Below are 16,870 nucleotides of genomic sequence, written 5' to 3'. Positions count from 1 at the left end.
TTGTGCGGTAGTTGGAGCATTCTTTGGCACTGCCCTTCTTTGGAATTGGGATGTAGACTGATCTTCTCCAATCCTCTGGCCATTGCCCCTTCATGGATCAATGCCTTGTCGTGGCGAAGGGGCTTGAATAACTCGGAGAAGCTATGAGCTATGCCATGCAGGGCCACCCAAGATGGACAGGTCATAGTGGAGAGTTTTGACTAAACGTGATCCACCTGGAGAAGGAACTGGCAAGCCACTCCAGTATCCCTGCCAAGAAAACTCCATGGACAAAGACAACAGGCATATAAAAGTTATGACGCTGGAAGATGAGCCCCTCAGGTCGGAAGGCGTCCAACATGCTACTGAGGAAGAGCGGAGGACAAGTACAAGTAGATTCAGAGCTGATGAAGCGGCTGGGCCAAAGCCGAAAGGATGCTCAGTTGCGGATATGCCTGGAAGCGAAAGGAAAGTCCGATGCTGTAAAGAAAAATATTGCATAGGAACCTGGAATGTAAGAACCATGAGTGGAGGTAAGCTGGATGCAAACATTAGTCTTCCTGAAAGCGTTGTGTCTGCCTGCCTGCCTGCCTGCTTGCTTCCTTACTTGCTTTGGGCTTTCTAATGTGAGAGCACTTTGTGTGATTGCACTCTGATCCTGCCATTTTCCATTTTACTCTATTGTTTTGAGTCCGAGCAAATACACTCTAGTCCCCATGTTTATCTGACAGAGTTGTAAGTGTGTATGTATTTCAAGAAAGAAGAAAATCAGTGTTAAAAATCACTAGCAGGTGCTAGTTAAAGATACCGAATTCAATCCTCTGTTGTCCTGTAAAATGATCAGTTGAAGATAAAACTGCATTATCTTGGTAACAGTCCTTTCCCATGAAGAAGGAGCTTGATTCATGCCTGATCTTATCTTTGGAGCAGGTAGTCATAATCATAAAGTGAATAAATGGCTTCTGATGGAGGCAGGAACTCACATTGAGGTTTCCTCACTTCATTTGCCAAATTTTTTGAAGTTGAAAGGGCAACTTGTGCATATCATTTATTTTACTATAGGACAGTTCCAGTTTATTACCTCTGTCAAACTTTCTCAAATGACCCAATCCTGATGAGATAATTGGAAAGGGAGCTGTGCTTGCTGTTGGCCCAAATTCTCTTCGTCTGCTGATGTAGGAGTGTGTATAATCTGGGTAGGGCAGGTTAGGGAGGAACAAAGTGGTATGGTAGCGAGAAACTGGACCTGTACACATACTAAAGTTTCTAGATTGGGAGCAATTTGCAAATACTGAGGGGTACCATTAAAATGTTCCAAATGTAGATTAGTTTGAGCTATGTGGTTCTGCACCCCTCTCTACCTGACTCTCTGGGATCTCCAGAAATGCCCTGGCATGTCCCTCACTGGTCTTGCTCTACACCATGGTTGAGTGCATTTGCCTGGCTTGCATATGTCGTTTGAACTGTGTTAGGGAATTTTATAGGGGGGGGCACCCAAACGAGGCTTCATTTGGGAATCAAGATTGGCACTAATGCCCTCAAGGGGACCCCATTTGATCCTACAACACCACTCTAGTATCGCACCAACACGAACCCCCTCAAGATCAAGCCCTGAGTAATAAAGGCTCCCTTTCCTACCCCTTCTCTGTTGCCTGAGACTCTATGTAACCATATTTCTTTATGAATGAATACAGTGTATCTTTATTTCTAAATGAAACCCCCTTTTTCTACTCTGGCCAAGGGCTCTCAGGGATGCAGGGAACAGCCATAATCCCTTAAGCAAGAGGTCAGGTAGCCAGGGCGGTGGTGCTCTGCATATCCATAATCCATTCAAGTACCATCTCCTGCCATTCCCAACCCTCCGAAGCCAGAGGCAATACTCACACTTGGACCCATTGTTTTTCCCCACCAGGTAGGTACTCAAGGATCCCCTCCCAGATACTTACTGGTACTTGCTTAACAATGTCCTGGGACATCGTGCATTGTTACCTTATGCTAATCCTGCTTACCTCCTGTTTACCTGTATGCTAATGCCCCTTGCACCTTCCCCTTTTCTGACGTTTTACCCTGTCACAAGTGATGTATGTATGATGCTTTCGATGTGCATTATGGGATGGTGGTGGGAAGTTTTAAAAGTTCTTGCAGCCCTGTTCACGGTGTTCAGTCTGGCATTGAACCTGCTGCGCAGTAATAAACCTTGCTGTTTGCTCCGGATCATGGCTGGACTCCTTCCTTTTATACTCCGCAACGACCACAGGCCCTTGCCTGATGAGCTGGGTGGCTGAGCATTCTCGCACCCAGAATTTTGCCCTAACAAACTGTGATAATGCCTCTTGCTTGCCTGGCTGGAGAGAGGCATGCATCTCTCTGTGTGTAGAAACCACTGACTTTTGCTTGGTTAGAAATGTAGCCTCCTGTACAAAGTTAAGAAACCCATCCGTTGCTGTGTCTGCTTTTATCTCTGGCCCTGTCCACCACTGACATGCAGCCCTCAGAAGATTGCTTGTGAGGGAATGCAACCCAAATCCCCATTCTTGATTTATATCAGTTTATGGTTTCTTTTGCACCCACTTTTTGGCAGCCATTTTCTACCTTCCTCACAGTCATTGAGATGTGCTGGTATGTTATTTTATTTTATTTATTTATTTTAAAATAATTCTTTATTATTTAAAAATTACAAAATTACAATTTAACAAACACAAACAAACACAAAAATAAACAATACTGGTATGTTTTTTTAAATGAATGGGCTGTTTTACTATAGGTTAGCATTGCTCCAAGGTGTGAGACAGATGGATGCCAACAACAACATTGCTCCATGCTCATTGTAATATATGACACTATTGTGTAGTGTGTTGTTTCTGTTTCTCAGCCCCAGAAGCTGGAGCATAAAGTAAAAGCATGAGCCATGTCGTCAGGCAACCTACCTGCCCCTGCCTTTTGCCTTTAATGTGTTGGGGCTTTAAGAGCAGAATTTAATTTGTCCTATTAACACCCTGCTGGTGGGGGTGGATGCATGTATTTTTGATGGGAGCACATATTTGTCTTGGATAATGTTTCTCCAATCCCCAGGTTGCATACATAAATGCCAGTGTTCACATTATCTGTCCCTGGACACATTTGCGTCTCGCAGAACTTTTAATTGACAGCTTTCAGCTCTTGTCATCAGGAAGAGGTTATGTAGGTACTGTATTTGTTTCTGTGAGTGGTCACTAAGTTTGACATGAGTAAACCCTTCACTTGACTAACGGTCTCAGGCATTTTAAATGCACTAATATCCACTTCTTTTCTTTTGGTTACTGTTTATGGTTTTGGTAATTATAGCATGGAGCCTCTTTTGCCCAGGCCTTGTGCAGAGACTGTGAAATTAACTGTTGCACCTTCCAATTTGAGTTGGATGGAAGTGACATTTTCAAAAGTCTGCCAGTTGAACTCTTGGCATTTGCTCTTTGGTGGAAGGGACGCAGCGAGGAGGTTGAGCAATCTAGTCACCACTTAATTGCTGTGGTGATGGTGGTAGGGATCAAAATAGGAGCACAGGTATAATGGCTTTCTAAAACTCTACATCTCTGTGGAACTTTTGTTAACAAATTTGGAATAACCCAAAGGAGACCTTAGAAGATGGAAGGCAAGCCATGTAGTGGAAGGAGCTTGGTGTGTTCAGTCAGGGAAGCAAAAAAAGAAAAAAAGAGCAACCTTTACATGCGTGGTCACTTCAGTGTTCCCTAAATTGTTGCAGCTTGGAATACATTTTCTCCCTACCTATCCTACCCAGACTAAAATCTGAGACACACTTCACTGTTGTGCTAGATAAAGTGTGTCATGATAATCGGTACAGGAATTATAGAATAGGAATTGTAGAATAGACAACTTTGGTTCCTTGGTTCTGTAGCAATGCATGTTGGGAGAGAGCAATGCAGACTGGGCTTTTAAAAACGCCAGCCTGTACCTTTTCTACTCCGTTCCATATAGCTGTCTGTAGAGAATGTCGAAACAAAATAAAAAAATTCCTTCTAGCAGCACTTTAAAGACCAACTAAGTTTATATTTTGGTATGAGCTTTCGTGTGCATGCACACTTCTTCAGAATGTGTTAGAGAATGTGTTAATTGCCTCTGGCTGTAAAAAGAGGCCCAAGTGTTATCTATTGCCCTGATTTACATCTGAATGGCCTGGCTTGTGGCATGTATTGGGAGGAGGACAATAGATCAAGAAACTCTCTTTCACCTGAGGGTCTGCTTTCTCTCAATTAGGTTGGGAAGAATAGGGGAGTCCCCTTAGACATTCCAATACCCAGTTAAGGTACCTAACTTCCGACAGCTGAGAGTTATGTCTCACACCTCACATCATTGGTGAGAGCTAATTGTTGTAATATTTTCATTGGTTTAATTCCGGAACCCCTTGTGGGGTATTTTGGGATAAATATGGAACCTCCAGGAACAGAACGTTGCATTTTGCCAACTTGCAAAGAGCCTAGACAACATGAGGCTGTGAGAAGGAGGGGGGCCGTGGGCCTCGTCTACCTAAAACCTTGCAACATGATCTTATCTACTGATGTATGTATCTTAGCTAGAGCAATTGTATGCTTTTGTTATTATTTTCTATGTTTGTAACTTTTCTTAAGAAATGTGCACCGCTATTTTAAGCTGTCTTGTTTTATATTTAAAATAAATCCTAGAAAAGGAATATTGTTGGATTATTTAGGGTGGGGAAACTAATTCAGTCCCTTAAGCCATTTGGTGCTTACCGCTTATTTAAGTCTTGCTGGTGCCACAGTAAATAGTGGACCAGGGTCTTGCAACATATCTTTTGGAAGTTAAACCTTCCATGGGCTGCACCAGAGAGTGGGCCTGGGTTTGAGTTAAAGAAAACCAAACCGATTGAATTTCTGTCTGCTTCATAAGAAGAGACTAAGAGCCTTGCAGCCTAAGTAAAAGGCAGAGAGATTTCCCTTTCAGTCTCTCTTCCCAGGTGCAAGCGTGAGAAACAGTGGTGGTGGTGGTGGCAGCTTCTACTGAAGTTTGTTTTGTCTAGGTATCGCAGATACGTGACTGGGTGTTGCTATTCCCACCCATCTGTCCAAAGTCAGGAGAGAAGGTCGGGAGGAGTGAAAGGTGCCACAAACCATTACAAAGTGTCTTATATTTTGTTTAAAGAAAGCCACCTTCTTTGCATCTGTAAAGTAACCCTTTCCATGTGGCCTCTTGACATCCCACTCATCAGTTTGCCCAGTACAACATCGTCCAATTCCCAATAATTTTTATTAAGGTTTAAAAGAAAATATATGAAGGTAAAAATCAAATATTCAGTATATTTTTATTAAAGATAAAAAACTAATTGAGATAAAAACACAAACCAATAAGAAGAAAGAAGAAAAAGGAGAACTTCCCATTCTTTGTCTGCCAGCTATATAAAAAAATTATTCAACACATCTACTCCAAGATAACATCCAACAAGTCTGCTTTCTATAAACCAATATTTTCTTCAATCCTCAAACCCAGATATCATAAGTTCATTTTCTTTTTCACACAAAAAGTCTATGAGGAGTTCGAAATCTTTAGTAACTATTGAAAATGATTTTTCTCTTATTGTACATGTTAAATTTGCCATCTTAGCTAAGTCCAATAATTTTAACAACCATTCCTCCATGGTAGGTAATGCTGAATCTTCCCATCTTGTGCATATAAAAGTCTCGCCGCTATGATAGTGTATTGAAATAATATTTCATAGTCTAGTACTTAAAGGTTTAAATCTGAGGCTCTGGAGTGATACCACATCTCTTGAGCTGCAGTGCTGCCTCATTCAAAAACATTTTGCTTCTATATATAATGTGCCTTCCCTATCCAGGGATCATTGAGTGGCAGATGAGCCCATCACATCATATTAGTGAACCCTGACACATAGTTACCAGAACAGGGATCATCACTCTACCCCTTCCCAGAGCACCTCTATTGAGAGAGAAACGATTTCTATCAAGGGAAGCAGCAGGAGTAGCTCAGGAATAACTTTCTCTGTAAGGTGTAACTGTGCTGGACATAAAGAGCGTATGGGGAGTACAAAAATAAGATGCACCCCCCTGAATTAATCCCTGGAAGAATATGTAATGTTCTTTGTTCATAGGAATACAGTAAAAGGGAAAGTTGTTTTTTTAATGTCTAAAATGAAATTTGGATAAAGGCAATTGTGTTCACTCTGTTTGCTAAGAAGGAATGAGTTTAAATTATGAGACAATGCATTTAGGCTAAATGATGGGAGTAGACTGTGTTATTTTAACAGTAGTTCAGTGGCAGAATGAGCTTCCTGGAGAAAGTGGGGGATCTTTCTATGGAGGTTTGTTTCAAAATTAGGAGAGTTGCTGGATCAGCCCAAAGACCCATCTGGTTCAGCACTCTTCTCACAGTGGCCAACCGGATGCCCCAGTGAGCCCTCCTCCAAAAACGCAACCCAACGTTGTGTGTTGTGTGTGTGATGTCACACACACTCCGTGCAGATATGTGTGCGCGTGACGTCACATGTCTGTGTTACAGCGGTGGTCACCCTCAGTCCTGAGGGCCACATGGCGCCCGCAACTGGTAATGGGAGGAATATTGCCTCTGATGATGGAGGGTAGAACTTGCTGTCTTGGCTAATATAAATGCTCCTCTTCAGAGTAGCAGTTGAAATACATGCCCTCTATACAGCTTTTGAAGTTTGTGCCCTTTTGTGGAAGACTGAATAGGAAAACTAAGGATGGCAACTGTCTACAGTTGGGATTTCCTCCAGGAGTTGTTGAGCTCTCAACTCCCACTTGTCCCAGCTAGCATAGTCAGTGGTCAGGGATTTTGAAAACTAGTCCAGCAACATCTGTAGAGTCCCATGTTGGTTAACCCTGATCTAATGTTGTTGAGTTGCAGGTGGGAACAGTTATGTTTGAATAGGGAGAACCAGTAGTGAAAGCACAAGTTTGCTTAGGGCTGATGCAAATAAAATTTTAAGAGCATTCATTGCTTGGGATAAGGTAAATGGATTTCCTTCCTCTCGCAAGAGAGAAGCCTAAAGGGGTGGGGGTTGCAATATAGTATAGGTGGGAAGCTCTGTAGATCACTTGGCCTAGTAGCAGTGATGTCTCAGTATCTGTGAATTTTCTGCCTGCCTTGTCATCTTTTGTAGGTTTTCTGATTCAGTCATTGTATCCTGAGATGGCTGGTCTGTCTTCCTCTTTCTTGACACACTCATTTAATTTTTAAGCTCGCTGGGCATTTGCTTATTTATGTTCATTGTGCTTGATAATAATTCTAAGCCATTAGAGGGGAAAATTGTATTCAAAAATGCTGTTTCACACTTTATTTGTTTGATGATCTGGAGTGAAAGAAAATAACACATTTGCTTGCTTTTATAGTCTCATAATTATTCACATCCATCAAGTTATTCCAGGGGAATAAACAAAACACTGAGAAAACTGCACTATTAATAGCATTCTCTTCAGCAACAATGAAAAGTATCTTTCTCATGGGATTGTCCAGTTAGGAGGCTCCCTGTAAGCAACTATAAAGCTCCTGCTTTTTGCCAAGCAAACAATTTTTAAATCTGATTACCCTGTAGATTAAACATTAGAGGATGTGTGGTTGTTGGGGAAGTGTAGAACAGTCACAAATTGGAGACGTGCTTTGCTCTGGTGGTTTACTGGTTAGGTTAGGCTAAGTTATACATCCACCAAGATTAATACCTCCAACCGTCCCCTCCCTAATGGTCCCCTCCCCAGCATTTTTGTATGAATTGCTACTCTTGGTGTGGCTCCTGCTTGGAGGGAGGCCAGCTCAGGCAGAGATACAACAAATAGCCTTTTCTGAAAGTGGGTAGTTCAACCTGTTTCTTAATTGAGAATGATTGAGTGACCCAGTCATGCCGCATAGACAAAGTTGAAATTACCCACATCCAGGGAGGGCTGAGTAGAAGCAGTGAGCAGGCAGCCTGATCTGTGAGTGGCTTTTTGGGCTCACAGGAGCCTGTATTCAATTCACATTGATTACAGAGCACTATCAGTTTCCTTATGACACATTAATATGGGCTTGGTGAAAAGTTAGGGAATTAGTGTGCTATAAGGTGTTCCTGAGCTGAACCTCTGGACAGGTATTGAGAATATGCATCCAGTGTAAACTTAAGCCAACAACAACAACCAATGTTAACTGTCAAGTATGTTCTAAACAGTTTTAATGAGTGATTATTTATAGTTAACAGTGTCGCACAGAACGTTATTTTTGAACGATATTCACAAATTTGAACTCTCTTGTTTTTATCTTGGAACACCCAGAATCCCACCAATCCACCTATTCATAACTATATATTATTTCTGGTCTGTTGATGGCTTGAAATGTGGATAGGCCCTTCCTTGCTTGCTTGACCAGAGATGACACTTGTTTCCCATCACCAGTGACACAGATTAGCCTGCTTTATATATCTAAGAAAATAAGCCATGGCAACATTTAAAACACAAAACAATGCCGGGGCAGTGGTGGAAAACACAGACAAGATTTATTGTGTGGTATGCATCCTGCCTGATTGGGAAAGGATTACACAGAACACCAGTCAGAAACTGTATAACTTTTTTTTGGTTCCAGAATTGTTGCAGTTAACTAATCCCCAGGCTACTTTATAATTTTGGCAGCTGAAGCCATGAAGAAAGCCATTCATAAGCTACCTATTTACTGCCAACAGCCTTAAGATAGCTAATTTGTTGCATTGTGCTCCAAACTGTGTTTGCAGAGAGTACAAGGCAACAAGCATAGCTTAATAGCTTTAGTTCGTAGATGAATTCAACCTCTGGCTACTGCCAGCATGCACTAGCTTTCCAGCCATTTCATAGTTGAAATGCCCTGGATGATTTTTTTTGCTCATCCAGTTTCTGAAATGGGACACCTAGAGAGGAAGCTCCATTAAAAGAGTGAAGTGCTACAGAAAAGAAATAGGGTTCACGAACAAATGTCTTTGTAGGAAGGGGGCAGGAAGCAGTTTCAGCTGTTTCATGTAGGAGAACCAGGGGCCGTGAAGAGAGGAGCAGCTCTAAACCTGTTGGGTTGCTAGGGGCAACCCGAGAACCTTGACTTGCAAGTTTGCAGCCAAGGGAGCTAGTAACTGGCTGGCAGGAGTAAGAGCTGAGATCTGAGGGATGAAATGGGGGCCGGCAGTGAAACTGATGAAAGCAAAAAACATTGTGCAAGGAATGATTTTTTTTTTCCTTTGCAAGCTGTCTTAGTCGGTCTTAAAGGGGAGCTCTTTTGTGTGGGCTTGCTGGTAGGTGTGGGCAGTGATAATTTGCAGAGCCCTTGAAATGCAGGGTGGGAGGGTGTTGTTGCTCTCTGAGTGAGTGTTATAGACAGGTACTGAGTTTTGTGACTGCAAATCAAACCATTACCCAGGAGATGGGTAGATATCTAAAATCCAGGCTTCTTTGGCTTGTGCTGTTGACAAAGGGAGTGTGTAGGTGTGCTTTATTTGTAAAGAGAAGGTTTTATGTGTGCTTTTCTCTGTCAAGAAGGTTGGAAGGTTTTCACAACTTACTTAAGGAGTGAGCAACATATCTGCTGAAGAGGGGGTGCTTTTCAGCCTCTTGGAATGCAAAGGTATGTCCTACATGGTGAGAGTTACTGAATTTCAGCAACACTCCACTCCACTGTGAACTTACATTTTCCTGGTTGTGCTGGCTTGGTTCTTAGATTTAAAAAGGATTATTATTTTTTTGATCCACTGGGGTTAGGGGAAATCATTTGTAGTTAGCCATTCAAAGGACCAGATAATAACTGTGGCTCAATGGGTTGCATATCATAAATTTCTCACTCCTCTTTTGTAAATGTTTCAGCACTAATAAATACATGTGGCATGGAATACTGGTGCTTGTGATTCCATCCGCACCGCTGCACCAAGCACTGCCTAAATCTGCAGTATTTGGAACTGTTTCTTCATTTCAGTTCAGGTTACACACATATTATCAAAGAGTCAACAAACAGCAAATGAAATAACTGGTGCAAAATGCTGTCTTCCTAGTACTTTGATACTTAAGCATACAGGGAATCATATCAGAAGCTTCCTGTGTAGGGAAAACGGGGCAGCCAAAGACACATAGGTAGTCAAAAACATTTGGAATCAATGCTATGGGACTCCAGTATCTATGAACATATGAAGCTACTTTTATAATGAGGGCAAACTATTGGCCCACGTGTCCCAAGCTGGCAGCAGCTCTCCAGGGTATTGGGTAGAAGGCTGGGTTATTCAACTGGAGAAGGCCCCCCCCCAAAAAAAGAGCTCTTGCTTGCTCTACTCTGTGGCTTTGAGGAGATAAGAAACAGTAGAAGACTTAACATTTTTTGATCACTGAGATCCTCTGATGGGGCACGTCTGCTAATTCCCCATGCCTCTGAAGTTTGGGTGGCCTTCACTAGGGGAGAGGCTTCAGGGTGGCAGGCCGTGCCCTTTGAAACTCCCTGTCAGTACAAGGGATTGTTGCGGCTACTCTCGAGTAAAGACGCTCCAGTCCGCTCTCTCTTTCAGAGTTTTATTGTGCATACTATTTACAGTGCAGAGATATCGGAAAACATGACTGCCTAGTCCGATTCAGAACCCAGCAATGGTTGCTTCCGGCTCTTCGGCCAGCATAAAAGCCTGGGCACCCCAAAGCGCCTCCCCCTAGCCCTGTGTGTGGGCTCACGCCTCAATCCGGGCACCGGAAGGGGCTGCGTTCCTTCTCCCGTCCTTTGGCTGGAGTGTTGCAGAGGCTCCGGCACCTCGCTGCACTGTCCTTCCCTCTCTGGCCAGCCTGGGCTCTGACACGTCTGAGAGCCCTCTCTCCACCCTGCTCCATTCCTCATTCCCTCCTGACCCGCTGCTAGTGCTGTCACTGGGCAAAGTGCTGGTCAGGATGACTGGGGGGCGGGTCCCTGTAAGGAGTCCCCCTGACACCACCCATGCCTGTTTTCATACTTCTTCTGAAAACTACCATTTAGACAGGTTTTCACAATATGGATTTCTCTTCTTAGCCAACCGGTATCTACTGAATCATTGACATTTTAAATTATATTTTAAGTATATTTCTGGACTAATTTTAGCATATTTTGTAAGCCACCTTGAAATATTTGTGAAAGTGCAGATAAGAAATATATAAATAGAATAAATAAATAAATAGTGTTTCTTAACGTTTCTAAACTTAAGTACAAGGAAATGTGCCTGCCTCTCCCCTAGAAAGATTGGAAGCTGCCTTATGTAGAGTTGGATCAATGGTCCGTCTAGTTCAGTATTGTCTACACTCAGCTCTCCAGAATTACAAACAGAGTACAGTCGTACCTCGGGTTAAGAACTTAATTTGTTCTGGAGGTCTGTACTTAACCTGAAACTGTTCTTAACCTGAGGTACCAGTTTAGCTAATGGGGCCTCCTGCTGCTGCCGCGCCACTACCTCACGATTTCTGTTCTCATCCTGAAGCAAAGTTCTGACCCGAGGTACTATTTCTGGGTTAGCGGAGTCTGTAACCTGAAGCGTCTGTAACCCAAGATACCACTGTACTATCCCAGCTCTGCTAGGAGATTCTGGGGATTGAACCTAGGACTTTCTGGACTTATTTGGGTGGTGGCGGTGGTCAGGTTGGTGGCAAGCACAACTATGACATGGGTGGGGAGTCTTTGGTCCTCCAGATAGTGAGTTGTATTGGTGAACTACAACTCCCACCACCCCCAGCAAACAAGACCAATGGCCAGAGGTGATGGAAGTTGTACTTTAGTAACATCTGGAAGTCCAGAGGCTCTCCACACCTGAATTGGAGGCTGGCTAGTAAGTGAAAACCATAGGTACGCCCCTTGTGTTAGTTTATTTATTTCAGCTATTTATATGTCACTTGATCATTGAAGTTTCTCAGCAGTGTGCAGAAAAATTACAAGTAGCACAGTGGGGGGAAATAAATTAAAATTAATCATACAAACAGAAAACCCCTTAAATGCCTGTTGAAATAGAAAAGTTTTTGTCAGTTCCCTGAAGTTCAACAGGGAGAGTGGCCATTTGAATGCAGTTATTTTTGCCGCTACGAGAAACATGTCCTGAAGTGCTGCCTTCCTGGGAAGGCTGTATAGTTTACTTTTCCCAAGGTTGGATTGTTGTATCCAATGTCAGTAGACCACTGAAATGAAAGGACATGACAAACCTAGCTCCATAAATTTCAGTAGCTTTAGTCTGAGTAGAATTTAGCTGGGTACAACCCCTCTGACTTTAAAGTTTCTTTATATCCTTGTTTTGAAAACTTACATGTGGCAGCTTGCTCTAGTAACATGCTGACATTTGGGAATTCAGAATGTTTGTTCGGGTCATGCTCTCTCCTTTTTAAAAAATATAAGGAGATTTCTATGTTAATCACTTGCCATTATAAACCTTATTTTCTAGGGTGTATATGGCATATCTATTAATACAAATGCATTTACGAGATGAGATCTGGAGATAGTGCTGTGCCTGGGCCTTGCTGCAGCCGTAATGGAAGGGTTTCAGAGCAACTGGCAGAAATGATATTTCTGGATATTTGAACATCTCCCTTTTGTTTTGACACCTTGCCTTGAGGTTAATGAGCGAACAGTTTGATCTTCCCTGACATTTTGACTTCCTCCCCGAGGATAGCCTATTATCACTGTCTCTCCTCGAGCAGAGAAACAAGAGAGCTTAAAACAGAAGATTAAATTGCTGTTTGGCAATAGGCAGGTACCAGTAGGTTAAGCACTGGAGAAAGGAGCTGGTGGCCACCAGGGTGGGCGGGCTATCCCACCATTGTGGCAAAACTTAGATGCTTGAGTGCTAAGGTTCCAGATAAGAGTTCCTAAGGGTACAGTTGTTAGCTACCTGGAATTTCCTATGGAAAGCTAGTATTTGGCATAAAATATGGATCCCTAAGACAATGTGGGGTTATGATAGTCTGGCCATTCCTTTGAGATGGTAATTACAGTACTTGATTCCTGAGAAAATGGAAAGGTTTTTTTTCCCACCTCCTCCCTCCTTGCAGAGAAACACTTGGTCAGCATGGGAGTAAAAATGGTTTCAGGACTGTCTTCCTGTGCAGCTTCAGACATGTGGTTTATATATTTATGTATGTGTTTGATTGGTACATTTATGAATTTTTATTATATATCTTTGTCGTTTAGTCGTGTCCGACTCTTTGTGACCCCATGGACCATAGCACGCCAGGCACTCCTGTCTTTCACTGCCTCCCACAGTTTGGTCAGACTCATGTTCATAGCTTCGAGAACACTCTCCAACCATCTCGTTCTCTGTCATCCCCTTCTCCTTGTGCCCTCCCATCTTTCCCAACATCAGGGTCTTTTCCAGGGAGTCTTCTCTTCTCATGAGGTGGCCAAAGTATTGGAGCCTCAGCTTCAGGATCTGTCCTTCCAGTGAGCACTCAGGGCTGATTTCCTTAAGAATGGATAGGTTTGATCATCTTGCAGTCCATGGGACTCTCAAAAGTCTCCTCCAGCACCATAATGGAAAAGCATCAATTATTAGGCGATCAGCCTTCTTTATGATCCAGCTCTCACTTCCATACATCATTACTGGAAAAACCATAGCTTTAACTACATGAACCTTTGTCGGCAAGGTGATGTCTCTGCTTTTTAAGATGCTGTCTAGGTTTGTCATTGCTTTTCTCCCAAGAAGCAGGCTTCTTTTAATTTTTTGACTGCTGTCCCCATCTGCAGTGATCCTGGAACCCAAGAAGGTAAAATCTCTCACTGCCTCCATTTCTTCCCCTTCTATTTGTCAGGAGGTGATGGGACCAGTGGGCATGATCTTAGTTTTTTTTTTTATGTTGAGCTTTAGACCATACTTTGCGCTCTCCTTTCACCCTCGTTAAAAGGTTCTTTAATTCCTCCTCGCTTTCTGTCATCAAGGTGGTGTCATCTGCATATCTGAGGTTGTTGATATTTCTTCCGGCAATCTCAATTCCGGCTTGGGATTCATCCAGTCCAGCCTTTCTGCATATAGGTTAAATAAGAAGGGAGACAATATACAGCCTTGTTACAGGTAGGTAGCCGTGTTGGTCTGAGTCGAAGCAAAATAAAAAAATTCCTTCAGTAGCACCTTAAAGACCAACTAAGTTTATATTTTGGTACACACTGAAGAAGTGTGCATGCACACGAAAGCTCATACCAAAATATAAACTTAGTTGGTCTTTAAGGTGCTACTGAAGGAATTTTTTTATTTTGAATATACAGCCTTGTCATACTCCTTTCCCAATTTTGAACCAATCAGTTGTTCGATATCCTGTTCTAACTGTAGCTTCTTGTCTCACATAGAGATTTCTCAGGAGACAGAAGAGGTGATCAGGCACTCCCATTTCTTTAAGAGCTTGCCATAGCTGTGGTTGACACAGTCAAATGCTTTTGCGTAGTCAATGAAGCAGAAGTAGATGTTTTTCTGGAACTCTAGCTTTCTCCATAATCCAGCGCATGTTTGCAATTTGGTCTCTGGTTCCTCTGCCCCTTCGAAATCCAGCTTGCACTTCTGGGAGTTTTTGGTCCCCATGCTGCTTAAGCCTGCCTTGTAGAATTTTAAGCATAACCTTGCTAGCATGTGAAATGAGCGCAATTGTGCGGTAGTTGGAGCATTCTTTGGCACTGCCCTTCTTTGGGATTGGGATGTAGACTGATCTCCAATCCTCTGGCCACTGCTGAGTTTTCCAAACTTGCTGGCATAGTGGGTGTGGCACCTTAACAGCATCATCTTTTAAAATTTTATATAGTTCAGCTGGAATATCATCACTTCCGCTGGCCTTGTTATTAGCAGTGCTTTCTAAGGCCCATTTGACTTCACTCTCCAGGATGTCTGGCTCAAGGTCAGCAACCACACTACCTGAGGTGTACGAGACCTCCATATCTTTCTGGTATAATTCCTCTGTGTATTCTTGCCACCTCTTCTTGATGTCTTCTGCTAGGTCCTTACCACTTTTGTCCTTTATTATGGTAATCTTTGTACGAAATGTTCCTTTCATATCTCCAATTTTCTTGAACAGATCTCTGGTTTTTCCCATTCTGTCGTTTTCCTCTATTTCTTTGCATTGCTCGTTTAAGAAGGCCCTCTTGTCTCTCCTTGCTATTTTTTGGAAATCTGCATTCAATTTCCTATATATTTCACTATCTCCATCGCATTTTGCTTGCCTTCTCTCCCCCGCGATTTGTAAGGCCTCATTGAACAGCCACTTTGCTTTTTTGCATTTCCTTTTCATTGGGATGGTTTTCGTTGCTGCCTCCTTTATAGTGTTACGAGCCTCCATCCATAGTTCTTCAGGCACTCTGTCCACCAAATCTAAATCCTTAAACCTGTTCCTCACTTCCACTGTGTATTCATAAGGGATTTGATTTAGATTGTGTCTTACTGGCCCCGTGGTTTTTCCTACTTGCTTCAGTTTAAGCTTGAATTTTGCTATAAGAAGCTGATGATCTGAGCCACAGTCAGCTCCAGGTATTGTTTTTGCTGATTGTATAGAGCTTCTCCATCTTTGGCTGCAGAGAATATAATCAATCTGATTTCGATGCTGCCCATCTGGTGATGTCCATATGTAGAGTCGTCTCTTGTGTTGTTGGAAGAGAGTGTTTGTGATGACCAGCTTGTTCTCTTGACAGAACTCTATTAGCCTTTGCCCTGCTTTGTTTTGAACTCCAAGGCCAAACTTTCCAGTTGTTCCTTTTATCTCTTGATTCCCTACTTTATATATGTCTAAGACCTTACAATTCTTATAACAACCTCAACAGTTGTGCTATGCTTTTCCCCAGCCCTCCTACTGCACTTGGAGTGGGGGGATGATCCCGGCAGCTGCTATGCTTCAGAGGTGCTGTGAGGGCCTCTGGAGCACCTCAGACTACCTGGTTGATCCTCTTCCCCTCTCTATATTAAATGTTGGAACAGGGGAGGATAGCGAGGCACTGTTGCTGAGGTTTGGAGATGCAGCACAAGTCCTAGGCAAGAAGGCTCTGCCTCTTTTCTTTGGCCTTCGACCCCCCCCCCCCCGGTCGGACGTCCATTATCCTTCCTGGCTGAGGGTGGGTCAAAGCCAACCTAAGCAGTTTGGAGGCACCAGGTAAGCCCCCACTCAGTGCCGCAAACCCTGCCCACCTGTGGGGAAGGGAGGGCGAAAGTTGTTGACCTCTTCCTATAGCCAAGCCATTGTTGGAGGAGGGTTAGGTTTCACCCCGTCCCATCCATCTCCTCCTTCATTATGTGGTTTTATATGTGATGTGCTACTAGCGCAACGACTGGGCTCAGTTAATTTTTTCTTCCACTCTTAATTTTGTTGAGCATTTGAAAGAAGGCACCGAGTCCCCTCCTGTTAAATGCAAGCCAAGCGTGCTCTGGCTGTTCTTTCTGTGTGTTTGTTGGCCATGGGGTGAGGGCTGCAGATATTTTCTCCTATTCTGCTTTTAAGCGCATTAACACAATTTTCTGGGTTCCTGTCCAAGCAAACTCCTTTTAATTCTCTCCCTGGGACTCCTCTCTAGAACTTCATGCATTGCTTTTGCAGTCTGCAGACTCTGATAACGCAGTAACCATGTTCCAACATATTAAACTTTTAACATCCTCAAGATTCAATTAATCTTATCTTTACAACTCCCAATTACAGGCACTAATTAAGTGAAAGTAGCATAGTAGACCTAAGGATGTTGCATTAATCATCTGCTGCCTTGTATGCCTTTTCCAAATCCTTCGACATATTCCCAGAAGGAATGGAATAGTTCAGTTCCTGTTCATTTTTTTTAAAGGGTTGTTAATCCCACAAAGGAGTGTTTGGATCTGGATTAATTTACTCATTTGTTTCATGTTACCAATAAATGGCATTAAAAAAATTAAAAAGTCCAAGATGAGTAAAACTGAATTATTTGATAATTACACAGTTTAAAG

At 42.8% G+C, this 16,870-nt stretch overlaps 1 protein-coding gene across 3 annotated transcripts in view; it reads left to right on the top strand.

Moving 5' to 3' along the window:
- The window catches only part of KDM4B (lysine demethylase 4B), a 194,247-nt gene that overhangs the window by 55,287 nt on the left and 122,090 nt on the right, over positions 1-16,870 (top strand). Inside the window, exon 1 of one of the 3 annotated variants that reach the window (XM_088672965.1) lies at positions 8,739-9,576. The exons of the other annotated variants lie outside the window; for them this stretch is intronic. Within the exon in view, the coding sequence (XP_088529091.1) occupies positions 9,569-9,576 (8 nt within the window). The 5' untranslated portion in view covers positions 8,739-9,568. Of the gene's footprint in view, positions 1-8,738; positions 9,577-16,870 lie in introns of those variants that run through there. 3 annotated transcript variants of the gene reach the window in all.

Source organism: Zootoca vivipara, chromosome 6 (assembly GCF_965207765.1).
Source record: "Zootoca vivipara chromosome 6, rZooViv2.hap1.1, whole genome shotgun sequence".
Taxonomy (NCBI): domain Eukaryota; kingdom Metazoa; phylum Chordata; class Lepidosauria; order Squamata; family Lacertidae; genus Zootoca; species Zootoca vivipara.
Note: the sequence above shows the minus strand (reverse complement) of the source record. Positions and strands in the feature narration are given on the sequence as shown.